This window comes from Micromys minutus (assembly GCF_963924665.1).
Source record: "Micromys minutus genome assembly, chromosome: 3".
Taxonomy (NCBI): domain Eukaryota; kingdom Metazoa; phylum Chordata; class Mammalia; order Rodentia; family Muridae; genus Micromys; species Micromys minutus.
Window position 1 is genome coordinate 83,709,143 of NC_137972.1, and position 18,836 is coordinate 83,727,978.

The 18,836-nt window shown below is 47.8% G+C and overlaps 1 protein-coding gene across 1 annotated transcript; it reads right to left on the bottom strand.

The window, feature by feature from the left end:
* Positions 1-10,445: 10,445 nt before the first annotated feature.
* TLNRD1 (talin rod domain containing 1) lies at positions 10,446-13,069 on the bottom strand. Its single transcript, XM_080913857.1, has one exon. The coding sequence runs from the start codon at positions 12,135-12,137 to the stop codon at positions 11,049-11,051; it is 1,089 nt and encodes a 362-aa protein (XP_080769983.1). The 5' UTR covers positions 12,138-13,069; the 3' UTR covers positions 10,446-11,048.
* Between the last annotated feature and the right edge of the window lie 5,767 nt (positions 13,070-18,836).

Consider the following 18,836-nt stretch of genomic DNA (forward strand, 5'->3'; position numbering starts at 1 on the left):
ATCGGGTTCTAGATTGTGGCTCTGACACCTGTTTTTTTCTGATTCTTAACAACAGGCCACCTAGGGCCTAGGGAGCATTTATCACTCTCCCAGAGGACCCTGGTTCAGTTTCTAGCACAATACAGTAAGTAGTTTCACAACCCTCTATAACTCCAGTTCCAGGGGACCCAATGCCACCTTCTGACCTCCATGGGAACCAGGTATGCACATATGTAAATGCATAAAGGTAAAAAAAATTAATAAAGTAAAATAAATAAATAAATAAATATTTAAAATAAAAACAAAAGCAGGCCACCTATTAGGCATAATGGACACCTGTAATCCTCCAGAGGCAAGTGGGTCTCTGTGAGTTCAAGACCAGCCTGGTGTACATAATGTGTCCCAGGTCAGCCTAAGGTACTCAGATGTACTGGTGGTCTGGAATCTTCTGAGGCTCATTTGTTTTGTTTTGTTTATTGACTTATTGGTGTTTTTGAGACAGGGTATTACTTTATAATCCTGTCTGTCCTTAAACTGGCTCTCCTCCTGCCTCAGCCTCCTGGGTGCTGGGGTTAGAGACATATTTCACCATATGCAGCTACTCTGAGACTTACTTTTCCTGAGCTCTCTGGTGACTTGGACTTTTTATCCTCTGTCTGTCACTTCCTCCATTTAGAGAGTCTAGGTCTGTGTGTGTGTGTGTGTGTGTGTGTGTGTGTGTGTGTGTGTGTGTGTACTGGGCACTGCTCACTCCAGAAACAAATGTAAGTACATTATCATAACCTGAACCTGATTATGGAAAGTCATGAGTAATTTTTGTATTATAACAATCACAGGACTAGGAGCCAGAACTCAATTCTCACGCCAGCTTCAAGGGCTCCCTGGGGAGTCTGGTTCTCAGTGGATGTGTGGGAAAGACCAACTTCCCAGGGTGGTGAATGGTTTATAGACCCTCGAGGAGAAGAGCTAGAATTATCACCAGGTGCACACCTAGGCCTACAGCTCACAGCCTAGAGTCCAAGTTTAGCCAAGGCCCTAGAGGAACTATCAGTGTAAACCCCTATCCCTAACCCCCCAAAATAGAGGTCAGTCCACCCAAATCCTCTAATTTCTCCTTGGAGCTCACTCAAATCCCTGGGGAGCTTATAAGATTTTATTTTTCTGGGGGCTGGAGAAATGTCTCAGTAGTTAAGAGCACTGGCTGTTCTTCCAGAGGGCCCAGGTTTGGTTGGTTCCCATTGCCCACAGAGCAGTTCACAACCATTTGCAGCTCCAGTTCTGTGGGATCCAACTCTTTCACCTGGCCTCCATGGATGTGCATATGTGCAGAGAGACACATGCAGGCAAAATGCTCACACACATCAAACAATAATGTAATAATAAAAATTCAAAAATAATTTTTTTTCTGAGAAAGGGTCTAGTGTAGCCCAGCTTGGCTTCCAACTTATTACATACCCCAAAATGATTTTAAACTCCTGATTCTCCTACTTCCAAAGTGCTAGGATTATAGGTATATGTCCTATACACTTATATTGGTGTATAAGAAGGCGCTCAGCCACCTGAAATACATTTTCAGCCTCTGGAAGAAGGCCTACAAAGCCCCGCAGTAGCCTTGTCCTGACACTTACAGATAGTCCTATCCTCAGCTTTGGGCCCAGCAAGCAACCGGCACTCTTGTATTTAGAGCAAAAGGAGGGGAACTTTGCAGAGAAGCCAACACAGCAAGGCACAACAGGGATGAGAAATGAGTGGAACACCGGGAGTTTGTCTCCACTTTATTCCATACTGCCAGGGCTGGAGGTAGTGGGGAGGGTACAGGGATGTAGGAAAGAGCAGGCATTCTGAGATGTGGGAAAGCCAGAGCTGGTTCCGGGTCCCCGGGACTGAGAGGAGGCCGGGTCATGTGGTCCTCGGACTCTTGGACATCCAGGTGCAGCGGGAATTGCAGAAGAGCAGAAAATGGAGTTGGGGCCCAGGGCTGGGGAGTGGGGAGCTCCAACTTGTTCCAGCAGGTGGTTGTCTGCAGCTTGGTGGACACAGGCTTGGTCGCTTTTGAGGCTGGGAGCACAGAGAGGCCTTCTCCAGGTTCCTCACAGCGGATCTTGAGAAAGAGACAGTTTGTGGTTCTAAACAGCTTTTGTCGTGGTGGAAAATAGATACCCCATTTCTTATGGTGGGCCTAAGGTTAAATATCTTTTGCAGAGAGTAATGTCTGGGAAGGGAAGCATATTAGCTAAGCCCTCTGGACCTCTAGGTACCTCATTTAGCATGGAGGACTCTGTTTTGAGCCTATGTGACCATAAGGTACATTTCTTTTATGAGAGAAGTATGGCATCTTTTCCAAGTCAGGAGTCTGGCAGTGGGAGTCACCTAAGCCTCAGGAGTGTGCCCACCGAATCTCTGGATCTCGACCTGCTCTACCAATAAGTCTAGACCCACAGAAGAGGTTGTTACCAGAGCTGGATCATGGGGGAAGAAGAAGAGATGTGGGGTGAAGAGTCCAAGGAAAGACAGCCTAGCCTGCACATCAGCTTAGAGACCAAAGGAGCACGTGGAGCTCAGGGTCAGAGGTGAGGTTTGCAAGGCAGCTATGAGACTTGTAAACCTTCTGGGAATGTCTTAACAAGGTTCCTGAACAAACCGGAAGCCATTCTTGCTCAGGTATCCTCTACAACTCACAGGACGTCACTGCAGGTGCGCACCCTCTTTCTCTATCCGTTTAGCCTGAGTCAGTTAAGGAGCTCTAGACCTCTGTAGGGGCCCAGGAGAAGCTCAAACCGACTGTGTGAGGGGAAAAATTTACAGGGATTACTGTCTGTGGGGTGAAGAAAATTATCTAAAAGAGCAGAGCAACTCCATGTTAGAAATTGACTCACTCACATAGCCAGTGCTATGCTCTGTCAGACAGCCCACAGTTCATGTCTTTCTGTCCCTATTTAGCAGCTTGTGACCTGGGCAAGTTTCAGTTGAGCGTCCTCACCGGAGAGAGCTCACTGTCCCTCCATGTCCGTGGAGAGCTGTGTGATAGAAATACTGAACAGTGCCAATTACTACTCCCCTTTCCTTAACCTTCTTACTGAAAATCTAGATGGTACCCAGGGATGACGGTGTCATCGAAAGAGACATGCCAATGACCTTAGAAGGCTTCCACTGCACCAGGATGCCCTCCCCTGCCCACCCACGCCCCTCTTCTATTGTCCCAAACCAGCTCTTGGTGGCCTGCAAAGGCAGCCAGACTTAGGATCTGTCTGTAGGTAAATGTGCCCTACCAGCACCTCACAAGCCCCTGGTCTTAAGACCAGGCTAACATCGAGAGGAGAGGAAGCTCTTTTGCTCTCTGTAGATCAGACTTAGTATACAGAAAAAGCCTTACATCTCACATCAGCACAACCAGAAATTAGAAAAGGATACCTGGGCCTGGGAATGAACAAGGTTCATTCCAAGGCACCTATGGCCTCTCTAGAAAACCACCCTTCAGTTAGACAGAAAATAAATCATGAAATTCCCACTCACATGTGGTCACTGGATACCAAGGTGGGCAAATCAGTTTCAGCCAGCACCGTTTTTCTTTGGCAGGTTAACATAGCCAATATGATTCCAACTAGGAATTATGAGGACTAGTTGTTCTGTGATCTACCTCACCTTTCTATGTAACAATCATCTTTGTGTTCCCAGTACCTACCGATTGTCTCAGCATCCTCAATAATGTACAGTCAGTGCCGTGAACTCCATTATCAGTATCTTCACAACTGCCAGTAGCTCTAATTAAGGTCCTCTGCATGGAGTTTGACAGCATGTACACACACACACACACACACACACACACACACACGCACACGCACACGCACACGCACACGCACACACTTTTAAATAATTACTCGGTAAGCTTGAAATTGTAGTTATTTCTACAGACCATTTGAACTACACTGGGATCTTTATTGCTGTTTTTATTTTATTTATGTCTATGGGTATTTTGCCTGCACATATCTGTGCACTGTGTACATGCCTGGTGTCCTTGGAGACCAGAAGAGGACGTCATTTCCTCTGCAACTTGAGTCACAGGTAGTTATGAGCCATTATGTGGGTTCTGGGAATTGAACCAAGTCCTCTGGAAGGGCAGCTAGTGCTCTGAACTGCTGAGCCATCTTTCCAGTGCTTGGGGATTTTTTTTCTCATTGTGATGGTGGGGGTCAGGTGTGCAGTTTTATCTAGCCCAGGCTATACTGAGGCTGGCTTGAACTTCTGATCCTCCTGCCTCAGCCTCCCAAGTACTAGTTTAAAAGTCATGTACCACTTCAAAGCTTTAACTACCAATTTTGAAAATTAGTCCTACTGTGTTTAACATGGTCTGTGAAGAAACAGCCTCTAGGAAACCTTTGAAAAAAATCTGTTTACCAAAATTCTACCCAAAGGAATATGCTGGCATGCTTGCCAATCAATCTTATTAATTATGAAATCCACCCCACCGTGTTGTTTGTCTTACATAGGGTCTCTTGTAGCCCAGGATAGTAACCTTGAACTCCTGGCCTTCTGGCCTCTTTCTCTCAAGTGCTAGGATTACAGGTATTTGCCACATTTGGCTGTTTGCCGGTCAGTTTTACAACAGGAATCTGATGATTACCCAAAGAGAAAAGGTGAAAGGAAAGGGCCTGTGTCACCAAAGCTGCCCTGGGTTTCCTCCAGTAGCTTGCCAGCTTCTGCAGGTTTGCCAGCGGTCCAGACCTCTTGACAACTGTTTGATAGGAAAGCCAGGGTAACTGATGAATGACGATTTTGCTTGATTGGTATTTGCTTAAGTGATTTGCTTCAAACTTTAGGCAGGCTACAGTTCAGTGATAAAGCATTCATATAGTATGCAAAGAGTCATGGGATTACCTGCCCCCATTCACGGACACACAAATTTGATGAATTAATTAATAACCTGTTAATAACTGTTAATAACCTGGAGTGATTTGTGCTTAGCAATTTGGGGAAGTGACATGCTCAAGTTGGACGCATCCCAAATATTTTTCTCTTCCTCTAAAACAGGACTAACTAAGTCTTCTCTGTCCTTTCTTTAGCAGAAGCTGGATACACGTGTGCTACACATTTGGAATAGGGTCAGTTAGCGGGATCCACAGATAAGGCTTAGCAAGCCCGAGGACTCAAGTTCAATGCCCAGATCCCATATAAAGGTGGAAGGAGAAAACAGATTCTTCAAGGTTTTCTGACTTTGGCATATCCTTTGCGACATGTGTGTGTGCATGCACACACACACCAAGCACATACATTTGAACACATAAATAATAAATCTTATGAATTCAACTGTAAGTCATAGTTTAAAACTGTGGGGACTGGTTTATTTTTCAATTATAGTAAAATTTATATCTGAGTCTTCCCTGAAGACCCAAAACATAGTGGTTGAAAGATTTTGAGACACACAATGTTGCGGAGTCTAGATTGGAGGTCGGAAGCTACACAGAACACTTCCTAGAGGACGAAGAGCAAACAGAGCACTCCAAGTTAGGGAGTTAAGAATCAAGGAAAACTGATGTGACTCTAAGATTCAGAGGTACATGGGGCTGCTCTGGTGGAGTCCGTCAAGAGGCCTTCCGTTTCAAGCAGTTCACTGTAAATATTTGCTTTACTTTTTACAACGGGAAAACAGAGGCACAGATGTTTGGAAGACGGACACACTGGGTAATACCTACCTCCTCCCAAGAGTGTTCTAAGGACCCAAGGACACATTATGGGTGAAAGTGGTCTGTAAACTAAAGAGGGTGAACTAAAGATAACAAAAGCCAGGACCCAGTCAAGGCTACCTCATGCTACCACACAACTGTCCCAGGGTGAGTGTGAAGAGGGCCTCCTGGATAAGGTGTCAATCTTACTAGGCAGGGGCTAGGGCCAGGATACGACTGAGGTCTTGTGTACCCTCTGAATAATGCATCATGTGAGTAGCAGCCTCTGATCCCAGTCCCCACTCCTGCCACTGTCCCAAGAATAGTGAGAGTATTTTAAAAGGGTGCTCTAATTCTGATGGCTGACCACCGTTAAAGAGCCCCATTTCCTGCCATGTATCACACACCACAGTTCAAGTTCTCTGAAGTACATGTTGGGATAGGTCTGCACATAAGTTGTTTGTGAGTATGTTTTATAAACTCAGTAGCCAGGGCCAGAGGGAAAGCCAGAAGTTAAGAGCACCTGCTGTTCTCACAGGAGACACAGGTTTGGTTCCCAGCATCCACATGGTGGCCCACAAATATCCGTAACTCCAGTTCCAGGGGATCCAATGCCCTCTTCTGACCTTCTCAGGCACTAGGCATGCACATGGCACACAGGCATGCGTGCAAACAAAAACTCATGCCCATAAATATTAAAAAATAAAAAACTATACAAAATAGTAAATACACTCAGAACTGAAGTGTTTTATCTTGCGAGGCCAAAGAGCTCACAGGTTGACTTTTTTTTAATTTTTAATTCGCCTTGCTAATTCTAGGACAAGAGATAATATGTAAGAACATAAAACCATTTTGCTAGTTTATGTTGTACTGTTTCAGTTTGTTTCCAAAGAACAGAGAAAAGGAAGAGAACTCTGTACTTTAGTCATGCAGGCACTCAAGCGCACACACACACACACACACACACACACACACAGAGAGAGAGAGAGAGAGAGAGAGAGAAAACTATACGAAATAGTAACAGTAGTAAGCTCACAGGTTGACTTTTTTTTCCTTTTAATTCACCTTGTTATTGATGATGTAATTGTCAAACTTGTTCTCGGATCTTCACATGCAAGCTGTGGCACACACACATTTGCATCCACACACACATCAGCTACACACAAAACAACCACCAAACACACACACACACACACACACACACACACACACACACACACACTCAAAGATCAATCTAAAAGGAAAGTTCTTAGGGCCCAAGGACAGACCTCCGTAGCAGGACACTTGATTGCCACATACAAAGACTTAGGCTTCATCACACCATATCCAGAGCAAAGGAGAAAGGAGAGCTCGTAGCAATGATGTAGCCTCCTGATCCACAAGTGGTGTAATCTGGATTTAAAGATGAGGAAAGAATGAAAAGAAACTTGCATACTCTATAGAGCAGAGTCTCCAACCTGGGCATGCATCAGTCACCTGGAAAAGCCTGATACAGCACAGACTGGCTTCTACTGAGCAAAGCTGAGGTGGCATCCAGACTAGTGCAGATGCTGCGGGTCCTAGGACCACACACAGTACTGAGTCTAGATCATGGTATCACTCACAGCTGTATCCTAGTTGGTCCCCATTGACTTCTGGCCCAGTGAATGAACATAATTCACACCTACAAGAACTATCTCACTACTTGCTTATGCAAACAGGTATTTTATTCGTTTCATTTAAAAACCAAACTAAAGCACATATATGCCAGTCATTATAGCCTCTGACCTTAATGAACTCCACGCTTTGTTAAACTGACCCCAGTTTTGTTAAACTGACCTCAATCATGGATGCCCCTGCTAACAGCAAGTTTTCCTTGTATCTAGACAACGGCATGTAGTTTTTTGAGGCTTTTATCATTGTTGGGGAAGCAGATCACTCCCAGAAACTTTGCTTAAGCAAAGTGGACCAATTAGTCACAGATACACAAAGTAAATAATCAAGCAAACTCCGAGAGGATCTGCCTGGGGCACAAGTGTCTGTTTCTGCCAGGTCTCCTTAAGAATTCTTTCAGTTACTAGAGCCAAAGGTCAAGCCAGGCAGCAGCCACAGGAAGAGGTGCTAAGTCTGGGGATTTCTTGCCCAAGTCCTCTCGTTCTCTGTGCATGGCTCGGTTGCTAACGCTGGCAGTCCTCTGTCCAACCCCCACCACTCTGCCTGTTCACCAGTCCCATTCAGAAAAACAGGTGTTCCTGTTAAAATTAGCTATCTCACACTGCAGACTATCTCAGAACCCTATACCAGCTTTAAAAGGAAAGTGAAAAATAACCACCATTCAGCCGTTAACTGATGTTTCCAGAATTAGTCTCTCTCTCTCTCTCTCTCTCTCACACACACACACACACACACACACACACACACACACAAACCAGAGTTTTGCATTCTTACCAAGAACTCAGGGTGAATAAAAAAGTCCAAACTTTAAACCGACAAAGAAAGGCTTCTTGTCTTGTTTTGATCTTTTTTTCTCCCCTTGGTAATGCTTGAAAGCCTGTTCTGTCCCATTTCCTTGGGCTGACTGTCATAGAGAATGGCTTTTGTTCAGGGAACTTAGCTGTTTTTCCATCTTTCTCTTTAGCATTCTCCTAAGAAGGTTCTTGACATCTCTAATTAATCAGAAAGGACTCTGCTTTAAGCCTGACTTACAAACCTTGACCTGGAAAAATCAGAAGAACCCAGGGATGGACTGGAAGTTAGTGGTGGCAAAGCCCAATTTACATATTTATAAAAAGGCAGAGTGAAATGAGGCCGTTCTGATTTTATTCCTGGAACCAGTAACTCTGCTGACCTCATTATATCCTATTATGAAATAGGTTGATGTACTTCTTTAAAAAAAAAGAAAAAGAAATCAAGGATTATTTAAAAGAGAAGTTTGGCAACTAATATATTGGAAGGAAGTTAGAATGCCAAAGACCAGTGCCCAAGTCCCTAACCAGGCACTGCAGGCAACACAGACTGGTGCTGTGCGCTACCCACTCTGGCTTCTAAAAATGTGCGGAAAAGACAGAGACAATTTCAAGACACCTACTGCTGGATAAACCCCGAACCTTATAAACCGAAGAGAAAAAAGAAATTAAACATCACGTTTCTCAAGGACAGAGATGTTTTTAACATTATGCACTCAACCCTTATCCTACTCACAAGCATTGAAACAACTATCCCTTGTCTATGAGGAAGAGCACTTTCAAATTTAATGTGGAGACTAGCTAGTTCATGCCATGCAGGGAGACAGGGCAAGTCTTTTTCATTTTGGCTTATATAGTTTTAAAATTAGTTCTTGAAGAAGTAAACCCATGAGTAAACTGACAATTCTTCCTTAATTACCAAAATTACATGTTCCTGACCTTTAATTCCTTTCAGCTTACTCTGTGATCTGCAGACTAAAGGGACCTTACAAAATGTGGACTTGATCATTATTTGTGTAAACCCAATGAATGGAAATAATTCCCATCTGTAGGACTGCACCCCTCCCCCCCCCCCACCAATCTCCCTGTAGGATTTCCTTAGGCACCCCCTCCCTAATCTCCCTGAAGTCGATTAGGCCAATTTTACAAAAGAGCTGGGAGAAGGAGCATACTCAAGGTCATTCACGTTTACTCTCAAAAGATCTAAGTAGAGAAAACAGCCACCCCTTAGGCCACTTCTAATTTAAATCCTAACGCACATTTGTTGTCTGAGACAGCCTGCAGTGGCCTCAAACTTTCAGCAAGGCTCCTACTTCAGCCTCTTAAGTGTTGGACTTATAGGTGAGCAACACAGCCACCTTCCCCCGACCATTAAAATAAGCTGTATACACCTGATTACTTTAGCCTTTTTAAATAGAAAGTGTGAGAAAAGATGATTTTAGAAGTTAAATTTCATATTCTTGCAATAAATATAGCCACTCAAGCAAGTCAGTCATAGGACTTACTTCACTTGAGTATTTTACGGTGAAAACTTTTTAGACCTGTGGGTACTGCAAAGGTTAAAGCACACTAAATGCCTGAAAAAGTAAATGATACACTGAAAGCCTGTATGAGATCTTGTGCATGTGGCTCTTCAGGTTTCATGGCAGTAGATAAGTTTGTCATTCATTTTAATAAAAAAAAAAAAAAACCTACCCAAGTGTCTTCAGCAAATCATAAACACCCTTAAAAAGCCCATCCCCAATTCCTTTATGTATCTGCAGAAAAGCCAAACTCCCTCGACATAAGATCAGTCAACAAAATATTCTTTCAATACACAACCAACCACTTGAATCAGGGCCATAAAAACAAGCCCTCCACTGGCAATGATGCTCTGGAACTTTGTTAGCGCTCTCCAGAAGCTACCCTCCTCTATCAAACTGCCTTGACCCTTCTATAAAGCCAGAGAGATCTCAGAGTTGGGCAGTGCCGTCAAGTCCCAGGCAAAGTGCTGTGAGCTGGTGAGGCAGCGTCTCACACAGTACTATGGGGTACTCTAATTTGAAAATGACAAGCCTAATACAAATGAGAGAAAGAGATGGACAGAGGACAAAGACAGCTAGATTACTTCCCGAAAAACTAGACCCTGCAAACGGCCCTCCCCCAAGCACCGCATGGTACAGACACCTATTGCCTGCCTTTTAAAATAGATCACATACATGTTTTTCTAGGATGCAAGGATGCTAAGAGATATAATACTTGAGGGAAAACTGGAAAAGGTTAAGCACCAGGGATTCACTTGCCGACTAAAGTAAACCTTCTTCCCCACCGATGACAGGCGGAATGCACTGTTATCAAAAAATACAGTAATTGCAAAAAGCCATCTGAGAAACATAACGATTTAATAGATGAAATAAATACTCCAGTACATGCAGGGTAAAAACTTGACATTGGGGGAAAAAATCACTCTATAGTGTAATTTAAAAAATAAAACACACGCTCACAGTAGCTTTCCCCCCACTTGCAAATCATTTGGCCAAGTCATACTCTTTTCACACCATGTATACTCTAATTCAACAAAAATAACGACATATAAAAAGGTAGCTACATCCATGTCTAAAGGAGTGAAAATGAGGTAACCTTTCATTTAATTAAAAAGAAGAAAGAAACGAACCCATGACCTCTTTCCTGCCCAACTGGTAAATGAGTTGAGGGGCTGGAGTGTGTCGGGGTAATCCTGCAGCCAGCACACTACCTCTGTGTCTGAGTCCCTATAGGGGGCTGGCAGACACCTGGGCCCTCTGTGAACATGTTGAACGCATGGCCCTACCTTCTGGAAAATTCCTCTTGAGCATTAACATGGGGGAGGGGGGTCACCTATGGTTTCTTTGGTATAAATGGAGGGGAGGAGTTAAGTGTCTTCCTTTAGCCTGGGGTGGAAAATGGGTATAGGGGCTGGGATGGGGGTGGGGGTGTCGGGGGAGTGCTAATTCACAGAATTGGAATTCACTGGCGGTAAAGTCCTGGGTGAAGACCTTTCCCTTAAAGCCTGAGATAGCAGGGTGCAGCCTTCAGACACGGCACAGGCCGAGTTCCTCAGCCTCTCCCTGTGGTCCGACATCTTGGCGCTCCCATCTGGGTGCTGCGCCAGATCCCTGAGGCACTGGGTCAAGAGCACACAGGCCGACACCACACTCATGGCACCTCCCAGGATGGCGGTCTGCACCGCCTTGCCCTCAGTGCTCACAGCAGCTGCGCGACCCAGGAACTGAGGCTCGGTGGCAAAGCCCACCAAAGCGCTCACGGCCTGCACCAAGGGCCCACTGAAGAGCGCGCAACGGCTGCGGGCCAGCTCGCTGGGTGCCGCCTTCACTTCGCGCACGCATGCTAACAGCGCAGATGCACTGGTGCTCATGCACTTGACGCCCAGCTTGAACTGCTCTCGGGAGAAGCGGTCCCGTGACTTGTCACTGGCCAGGGCACACGCATCCGTCAGGAACTTGAGGTTTCGAGACAGACCCTGCGACACCTCCAACAGCAGCTGTGGGGTCATGTCTGCCAGCGGGGTGGCTCGCAGCACAGCACAGCCCTGCTCCACCTCGTGGCGGCAGCGTGTCACGCGGTAGCGGTCCACAAGGCCTGGCTGTGCAGGTTGAGCGCCCGGTGTGGCAACGGCTGCCAGGTAGGCCGCATGTGCGGAACATTCGGTCAGCGACACCACCAAGTCGCCCAGTTCCACAAGACTGTCCCCTGCCTCTCCGAAGCGGCCCATGTTGAGCTGGCTCTGCACGTCGTGGGTTAAGATGGACAGCCCCTTGGTGCGCGCGATGATGGTGTCCCGGCACTGCTCGAAAGACTCCGCACCAGCGCCAGGGGAGGCGGGGCCTTCGAAGAGCACCGGCCGCGCCTCGCTAGACAGCAGCAGCAGGTCGGCCACCAGCTGCATCTTGCCCTTGCAGTGATCACAGATTGACACCAGCCTCTTCCGCGGCTGCGAGCTGGCCCCGCCGACGGCGCTCCCAGGAGCCGGAGAAGCCGCCTCGCCAGTGGGCTTCCCGGCGCTGCCGCTAGCCATCGCGCCCAGGGGGCACTGGCATGCCGCTGGGGAGCCCGCTACCACCGCCGCCGCGACTCAGCTGGCCAGGGCCGCGCTGCCTTCTGCGCACCATCATGCCACCCACCGCGGCGGGCACGGAGATCCGGGTGGCGGCGGCCGGTGGCCGGGCGTCGCGGGGCGGGCCCAAGCCCCGCGGTAAGCCCTTTGGGGTGCTGTGTAGCTCTCGGGAACTGAGCCGGGGCACGGCAGACACCTAGTCCGCGCCCCTCTTCACGAGCCTACCAGAAAAGTCCCCGCTGCCCCGCTGTCGCCACCTTCCTGGGCATGGCCGGCCGGGCCGCCGGAGCGGAGAGGGCGGGACGGGGAGGCTGGGAGTTGTCCTTCCTTCCTTCCTTCCTTTGAAATCAAAATCCTCTGCTCCTAGAGGAGCGCGGGCGGCGGCCCCGGCAGGCTTTGCTGTCAGCCGCTACGCTGCGGCGATCGGGCTCGGCAGCGCACGTGGGCTTCAGGGGCGGCGACCCGGCCAGACCGTATGGGCTGGCGACGGCGGCCGGAGCTGACGCCCGGCGGCTCGCGGCCGCATCTCCTGCTCCGGCTCTTGGGGCGCTGGGCGGCCACAGGGCCGAGGGCGTGGCTGGCTCTGTGGCGGCCGCGCGGAGTCAGTCGGGCGGGAGGCTGCAACGCAGGGTGCTGGGCGGCCGCGCCTTCCCGCCTGGAGGTTCAGAGTGCGCGGCCCAGCGCCCCGGCGGCACGCCCTCCCCGCCTAAATGGCCTGCGACCCGCGACCGGCTGTCGTGGAGATCCCATCTGTTTCCCCGCAGAGCCCGCGGGCCCCGTGCACCCAACGCCCCGGGGTGGTCGGCTCAGGAGGTGAGCTTGGCGTCGCGGAGGCCGACCCGGGCCCGGACTCCTGCCATGTTTGTCAACCAGCAACTTCCGAGCGACCTCCGAGCAACTGAAAGGAAGGGCGGAGACCGCAGGCCAGGGGACACCCGCCTGCCCGCGCGCGGCTGCGGCTTTCGCCTCCTCGCGTCCGCCTCGCCCCCGGCTCGCCGCCGCCACCTCGGCCGTAACCTCCCCGGAGCCTATAGAAATCTTTTGTGTGGCGTCACCGCCTTTCGTTTAAATCCCGCTTCCTCCTCTCGCCCTTCCTCCCGCCCCCTCCGCCGATCCCGGATGCTTGCGCGATGCGCTGCTCCTCCCCCGGGAAGCTGGGGGCCGTGGGAGGACGCCGCGCCCTGCCCCGACGCTGCGGCCCTGGGGCCGGTGGTCCCTGTATCCGGAGAGGCTAGGAAGCTTGTGTGGTGGGGAAGGCCCGCCCTCGCTCCGCGCCCAGCGCTGCGCATACCCTGGGGACACTGGGGCGCAGCCGCGAGTGGCCTTACGTAAGCTCTCAGCCTGCCCCGGGACTCGGTGCTTTCTCCCCGCCAAGGGAGCTAGTGTAAAAGGTGATCTGTTTTGCTTGCTTGGGGAGGAGGCCACTCACTAGTCCCTGGTTCTCGCCCCCTCCAACCCCTCCGGATTCCAGTCATGAGATTCGATGGCTTTTGCCAGTCCTCCTCCGCCCTTTGTTGTGTTCGACCCTCTCCTGTGGGTGGGTTTCCGTGAAGCAGTGAAAAGGAGCGTTAGTCACGCTTAAGAGTCCCCACAGCTAGTGGGGCACAGAGATAGACCCTTCCTGTGGTCGGTTTCCCCCCTATCCGTTTAGGAGTTGTGTGACCTTGGGAAAGTTCTCTCTCCAAGTCTGCTAGAGTCTGGTGACCTCGGTTCCAGCAGGTTAGAATTAGTATGTGCCTTGATCTGCAGTTCGCCCTTTCCTGACTCCATCTATATAATGGAATAATAGCAGCTATTGTTAAGTAAAGAGCCTGTCTCTTGAGGTAAACACTGTTATCTCTTGGGTTACAGGCTGGGAAACTGGTAGCCCAGATGGCTCCCCGCCCTGTAACTAGGGATTAAACCCAGGACCTAGAGCTAGTGTTACTCTTTTATTTATTAATTTAACTGATTAAATCGTGCAGATCGGCTTTGAACTTTTCAATCCTCCTCCCTTAGCATCTCAAGTAGTTGTGATTGTAGGCCTGAGCCCCGAGGGCCCTGTGGCCAGGTAGATTAAGTGACTCCCTAAGCTCCTGACCACAGCAGATGGTTAGAAGAGGAGGTCCCCACCCCCACTGGCCACAGCCACCCCCTTTCTTTGTGTAGGACTTGTCCGGAAGAAAGTCCTGGAACACCAGGTCCTCCTCCTATCAAAGCACTCTCCTCTCACCGCACTTAAGTGTTCTGCTGGTGCCTATCAGAGACTAGCGTGCTCAGCCCATAGAAGTGTTTATTCTGTCTCTTCCTAGGACCTCCATGTCTACAGTTTTAAGCCAGTTATAAGTGCTATTTTATAAGTTGGATGACCTCAAATCGATTGTCCAAACCCCGGTAGCTTAGAGAATGAAATACGAGACAAATTATTCATATTAGTTAACGAGGAGCAACAGATAAAGATAGTCACCCCAGATTCTAGGCAAACCAATTGTCTCTGCAAACTGAAGCCAGTAAAACCAATGGCTCTCTTAACAAGAAGCGATTCTGTAGGGTCACTCCTTTGTATTTTTCTAAGGGAAAAGCAGATCAGTCTCTTTCCATGGTAACCCAGGAATAGCAGTTAGTCCTAAAGAATAGTTTCCTTCACTCTAAGAGCCTAAGAGAGGGGCCAGCAAAGGTGCCTGCCACCAAGGCTTCATTTTTTTTTCAGATAATGCTACTTTTCCTAAACTGATCTTTCCAGGTTCTTTTTTTTTCTCCTGCCGTTGTTCCCTTGCAGCTCACACACTGCCTATCTACCCTGTGCCAGCCCTTGTTCAAGGCACTGAGCTTATGTAATAGATTGTAATAGGCAGCCTCTGCCTATGAAGATTAGAGTCCAGGAAGGGCAGGTTCACCACAGACAAGTGCTCCCGTTTACTGTTTGTTCAGTGAGAACACAGGACGAAATGGACAGGATGTCGAGTACTGCATACAACGCCTTTTGGTCAAGTTTGGCAGACTTAACGCATTTTGATCAGTGCTAGGGAAATTTGCAAGCCAAAGCAGTGGAAACCAAATCTAAGATTCCCTAACCTTGCTGTAAGGGCTAGATGGGTGGGGGGTTAGGGATGCATGGTGAGAGGGATGACTGCCCAGCACCGTCCACCATCAGAAAAGTTTCACCTTCCCTGGCCCTCTACCTGTGAAATGCTATCATCTCTCCATTCTCCTAGTCTGGCCATCACCAACTTTATCCATGAACTTGATTATTTGAAGTACTCTGTTCTTTTGTGCCTGTCTTTTTTTAAATTAAGCATAATGTCATTGAGGTTAATCGGTGCTATAATGTATCAGAATGTCCTTTTTATGGTAGATAATATTCACTGCATGTACTTTGGACATTCATACTAAAGTTTCATGGTACACCCCCAGAATTTGTGGACTAGCAACCAAGCTGTCTGTGGTATACAGTGCCACCCAGTGGCTGGTAGGGAGCAGTCTTGGCCATATCTTATCTTTAGACCCGTGTTTCTTGGTTTTATGTTTGTGCTTACAGGTGGACAGCAATCTCAGGTGATCTTTCTTACACATCTGCAGACATCATGGTTTATTCTCATTCTTTATCAGTCTTGGTGTCATACGCTAGCACTTGGGAGATAGAGGCAGCAGGATGAGGAGGAGTTCGAGATCCTCTGCCAGCCATGTAAGGAGCTAAGCAAAACTGGGCTAGATGAGACCTAACCTAACTACAACTAACACCTCTCCTGGAGAAGAACGATTTACAACTGAATGCAGTCTCATCCCCCCCCCCCTTTTTTTCCATGACAGTTGATACAGAAGAAACCCTTACTGGCTAGGGTGCAGAATCACCATGGAATGGACCACACCCCTTACTCGATGTATTCTCTAGCCCCCTGGCACTTCGTGATCCTGTCTAGTAACACACTTGGGACAAGACTTTCACCTTCAGTTTCTCACCTCTGTTGCTTCTGTCGTGAGCAAGGAAGCTGTGCACAGGCCCAGTGACGGCCTTGGCATGGATGTCTGAGCATTCAGCTTTTAGTATCTAAGAGAGTGGAGGTTCCCTCCAATTGTTTCTCAGGGTATTCTATGTTACTGTGCTATAACCCTCACTGGGACCGTGGCAAGGCTGCTTGCACAGGCTAGTAATTTTCATAGCATATCTACTGGCCAGTGGGGAAAAAAGATGAATCTCGGGATTTAGGGACCGTAGGCAGCTAACACTAATCATTCCTGCCCAGGATACCTGGTGGTCAGTACTTAGAGATTAACTCAGGCGGTTGCTGCCTCACACAGAGCTTCTCTGGAACTTTAGACAGACTTGGGCACGTCTGTCCCTCGTTTTCACTGTGCCGGCCGCAGAACCTGGTTGAGACCATTGCCATGTGTTTGGGACTACTGGCCTAGCTCCCTCCACAGTTCCGTTAACCTGTGATGACGAGAGGCAGTATCGACTCCCCTCCACATTTGAGTGCCTTGCACAGTCAGCAGCCAGGGTTAATAGCGTCATCCATTTGTCAGGCCTTTCTACAGTTTGATCCCCAAAGAGTTAATGTTTGGCACCTACCAGGTCCTAGGCCTCACTGGTGACATTCAGGTTCTCAGATGTTTTGGTTATGGTTCATCCAAGATTTCACGTAGTGCTAGAAGGTGTTGCTCTCACTCCTTAGCTGTGGAGAACATAGGCCAGCATGAACCCAGGCTCATATTCTCATTAAACTTAGGATGCACGTTGGATGAGTGTTTAACCCAGAGCCTGGCCCCTCATTTAGGCACTAAGCACAGTTTTACGTCCGGCCCCTCTTCTCCAGTGCTATACTGCACTGCCTCAGACCTGGTTCAGATTCCAGGGCCATCTGAGTTTCTCTGGCTCTACACTTTGAAACTATTTTCTATATGGCTACTGGTGTTACTGTGTTGTAAGTTTCACTGATGCCATGGTAGAAGAAAGACACCAGGGAAGAAAGTGTCCTGGGTTCCTGGGTCCATATTTCCGTCCCATGGCTATACCATGCATTTGAGCACAGTTGAATGATTTCAAGACAAAAACAAATACAGGGTCAGGATCTGGAGAGATGGCTCGGTGGATAAAGCACTTGCTGAGCAAGCTTGGGGACCAAAATTTGTATGTCTTGAATCTACATAAAGCTGGGTGGGCCAGCCCTCAAGGAGACAGAATAGGGCATTTCTGTAGTAAACTAGTTAGCCAGATTAGTAGAAATGGTAAACTCAAAGTTTAAAGAAATAACCTGCTTCATTGTATTAAGTGGAAATCAATGGTGGGAGACACTAGATGTTAACCTCTGGCCTTCACATGAATATTACACACACACACACACACACACACACACACACACACACACACTCACGCTCTCTCATACATGCAGAAGAAATAAGAGCAAACATTTACCATGTCATGATGGTCCCTTTACCTCCTGACCTAGAATCTGTAGAATATACTGTAAACGGCTTAGCCCCTCTGTTACTGCAAACCCTCCTGGATAAAACCAAGGACATCAGGTTCACCTTTCTGTCAGGTCTCACCTGCCTAACAATAAATCCTTAGGTAAATAAGGTCCTTCAGGGATACAAAACACCAAAATACACTTAATGTATCAAATGTTGAAAATGTAGTTGCTGCAGATGTTTTCAGACCAACAGAGTAGGAGCCAGATGTGTTTCCTCCTCAGATGACAGTCGGTAGCCCTGGGATTCTGACTTGTTTTAATAATTGTGGTACAATACTTAAAAATTATATTTTTTCTGTAGCTAAATATTTTGGGTCAAGAAAAACAGCTTTAAAAAAAAAACTTACCTTGGCAGTTGGCAGAATGAATGACCAGGATGACCCCACCCTGTGGAGCACATGATCTGCCACAGCTGTGCGTGTTTTTTAGCATGACTGTGCCGGGACAGAGCTCCAAGCCACTGGGTGGAGCAATGTGCCCCTGGGAGAAGGCTCATGACATTTCCCCTATGATTTCAGAAAAGAAAAAAAAGTTCCTCTTCTTTTTTCCTTATGAGTTGTTTCTGCACAATGTCAACAGAAAATGTCTTTGTGATTGTTCATATCCATGCAAGAATATGGAAAAAAAAATCAGCCACTTTACTACTGTGGGAATAAATGCACACTGCATTTGACCTTCGAGTGAAAGCCAAAAAGGCACATAGTGCTAGTTAGCTCTTCCTTAAAACTTTTTTTAAAGATTTATTTATTATATATAAGTACACTGTCGCTGTCTTCAGACACACCAGAAGAGGGCATCAGATCTTATTACAAATGGTTGTGGGCCACATGTGGTTGCTGGGATTTGAACTCAGGAAGAGCAGTCAGTGCTCTTAACCTCTGAGCCATCTCTCCAGCCCAATTAGTCTTTTCTTAACCTCCACTTTATGCTTTTCCCTTCACAGCAAGCCTACATTTATTTGAGGTGATAGCAAATACAACTGAATGAGTACTCCCCAGTCCCTCTCAGAGAGGTAGCTCTGAGACTAGAAATGCTGTCCACAACTCCAGAATAGGATGCTCTCTGTTAGCATCCTAAGTTCCACCCCACACTTACCTAGCAACAGTCAGGTATGCTCCCCCACACCTCACCACACCCCCATAGAACATACCCTTCCCCCCCTTTATCTTTTTTATAAACAACGAACTCTCCCTTCAGTTTGGTTTGTTTT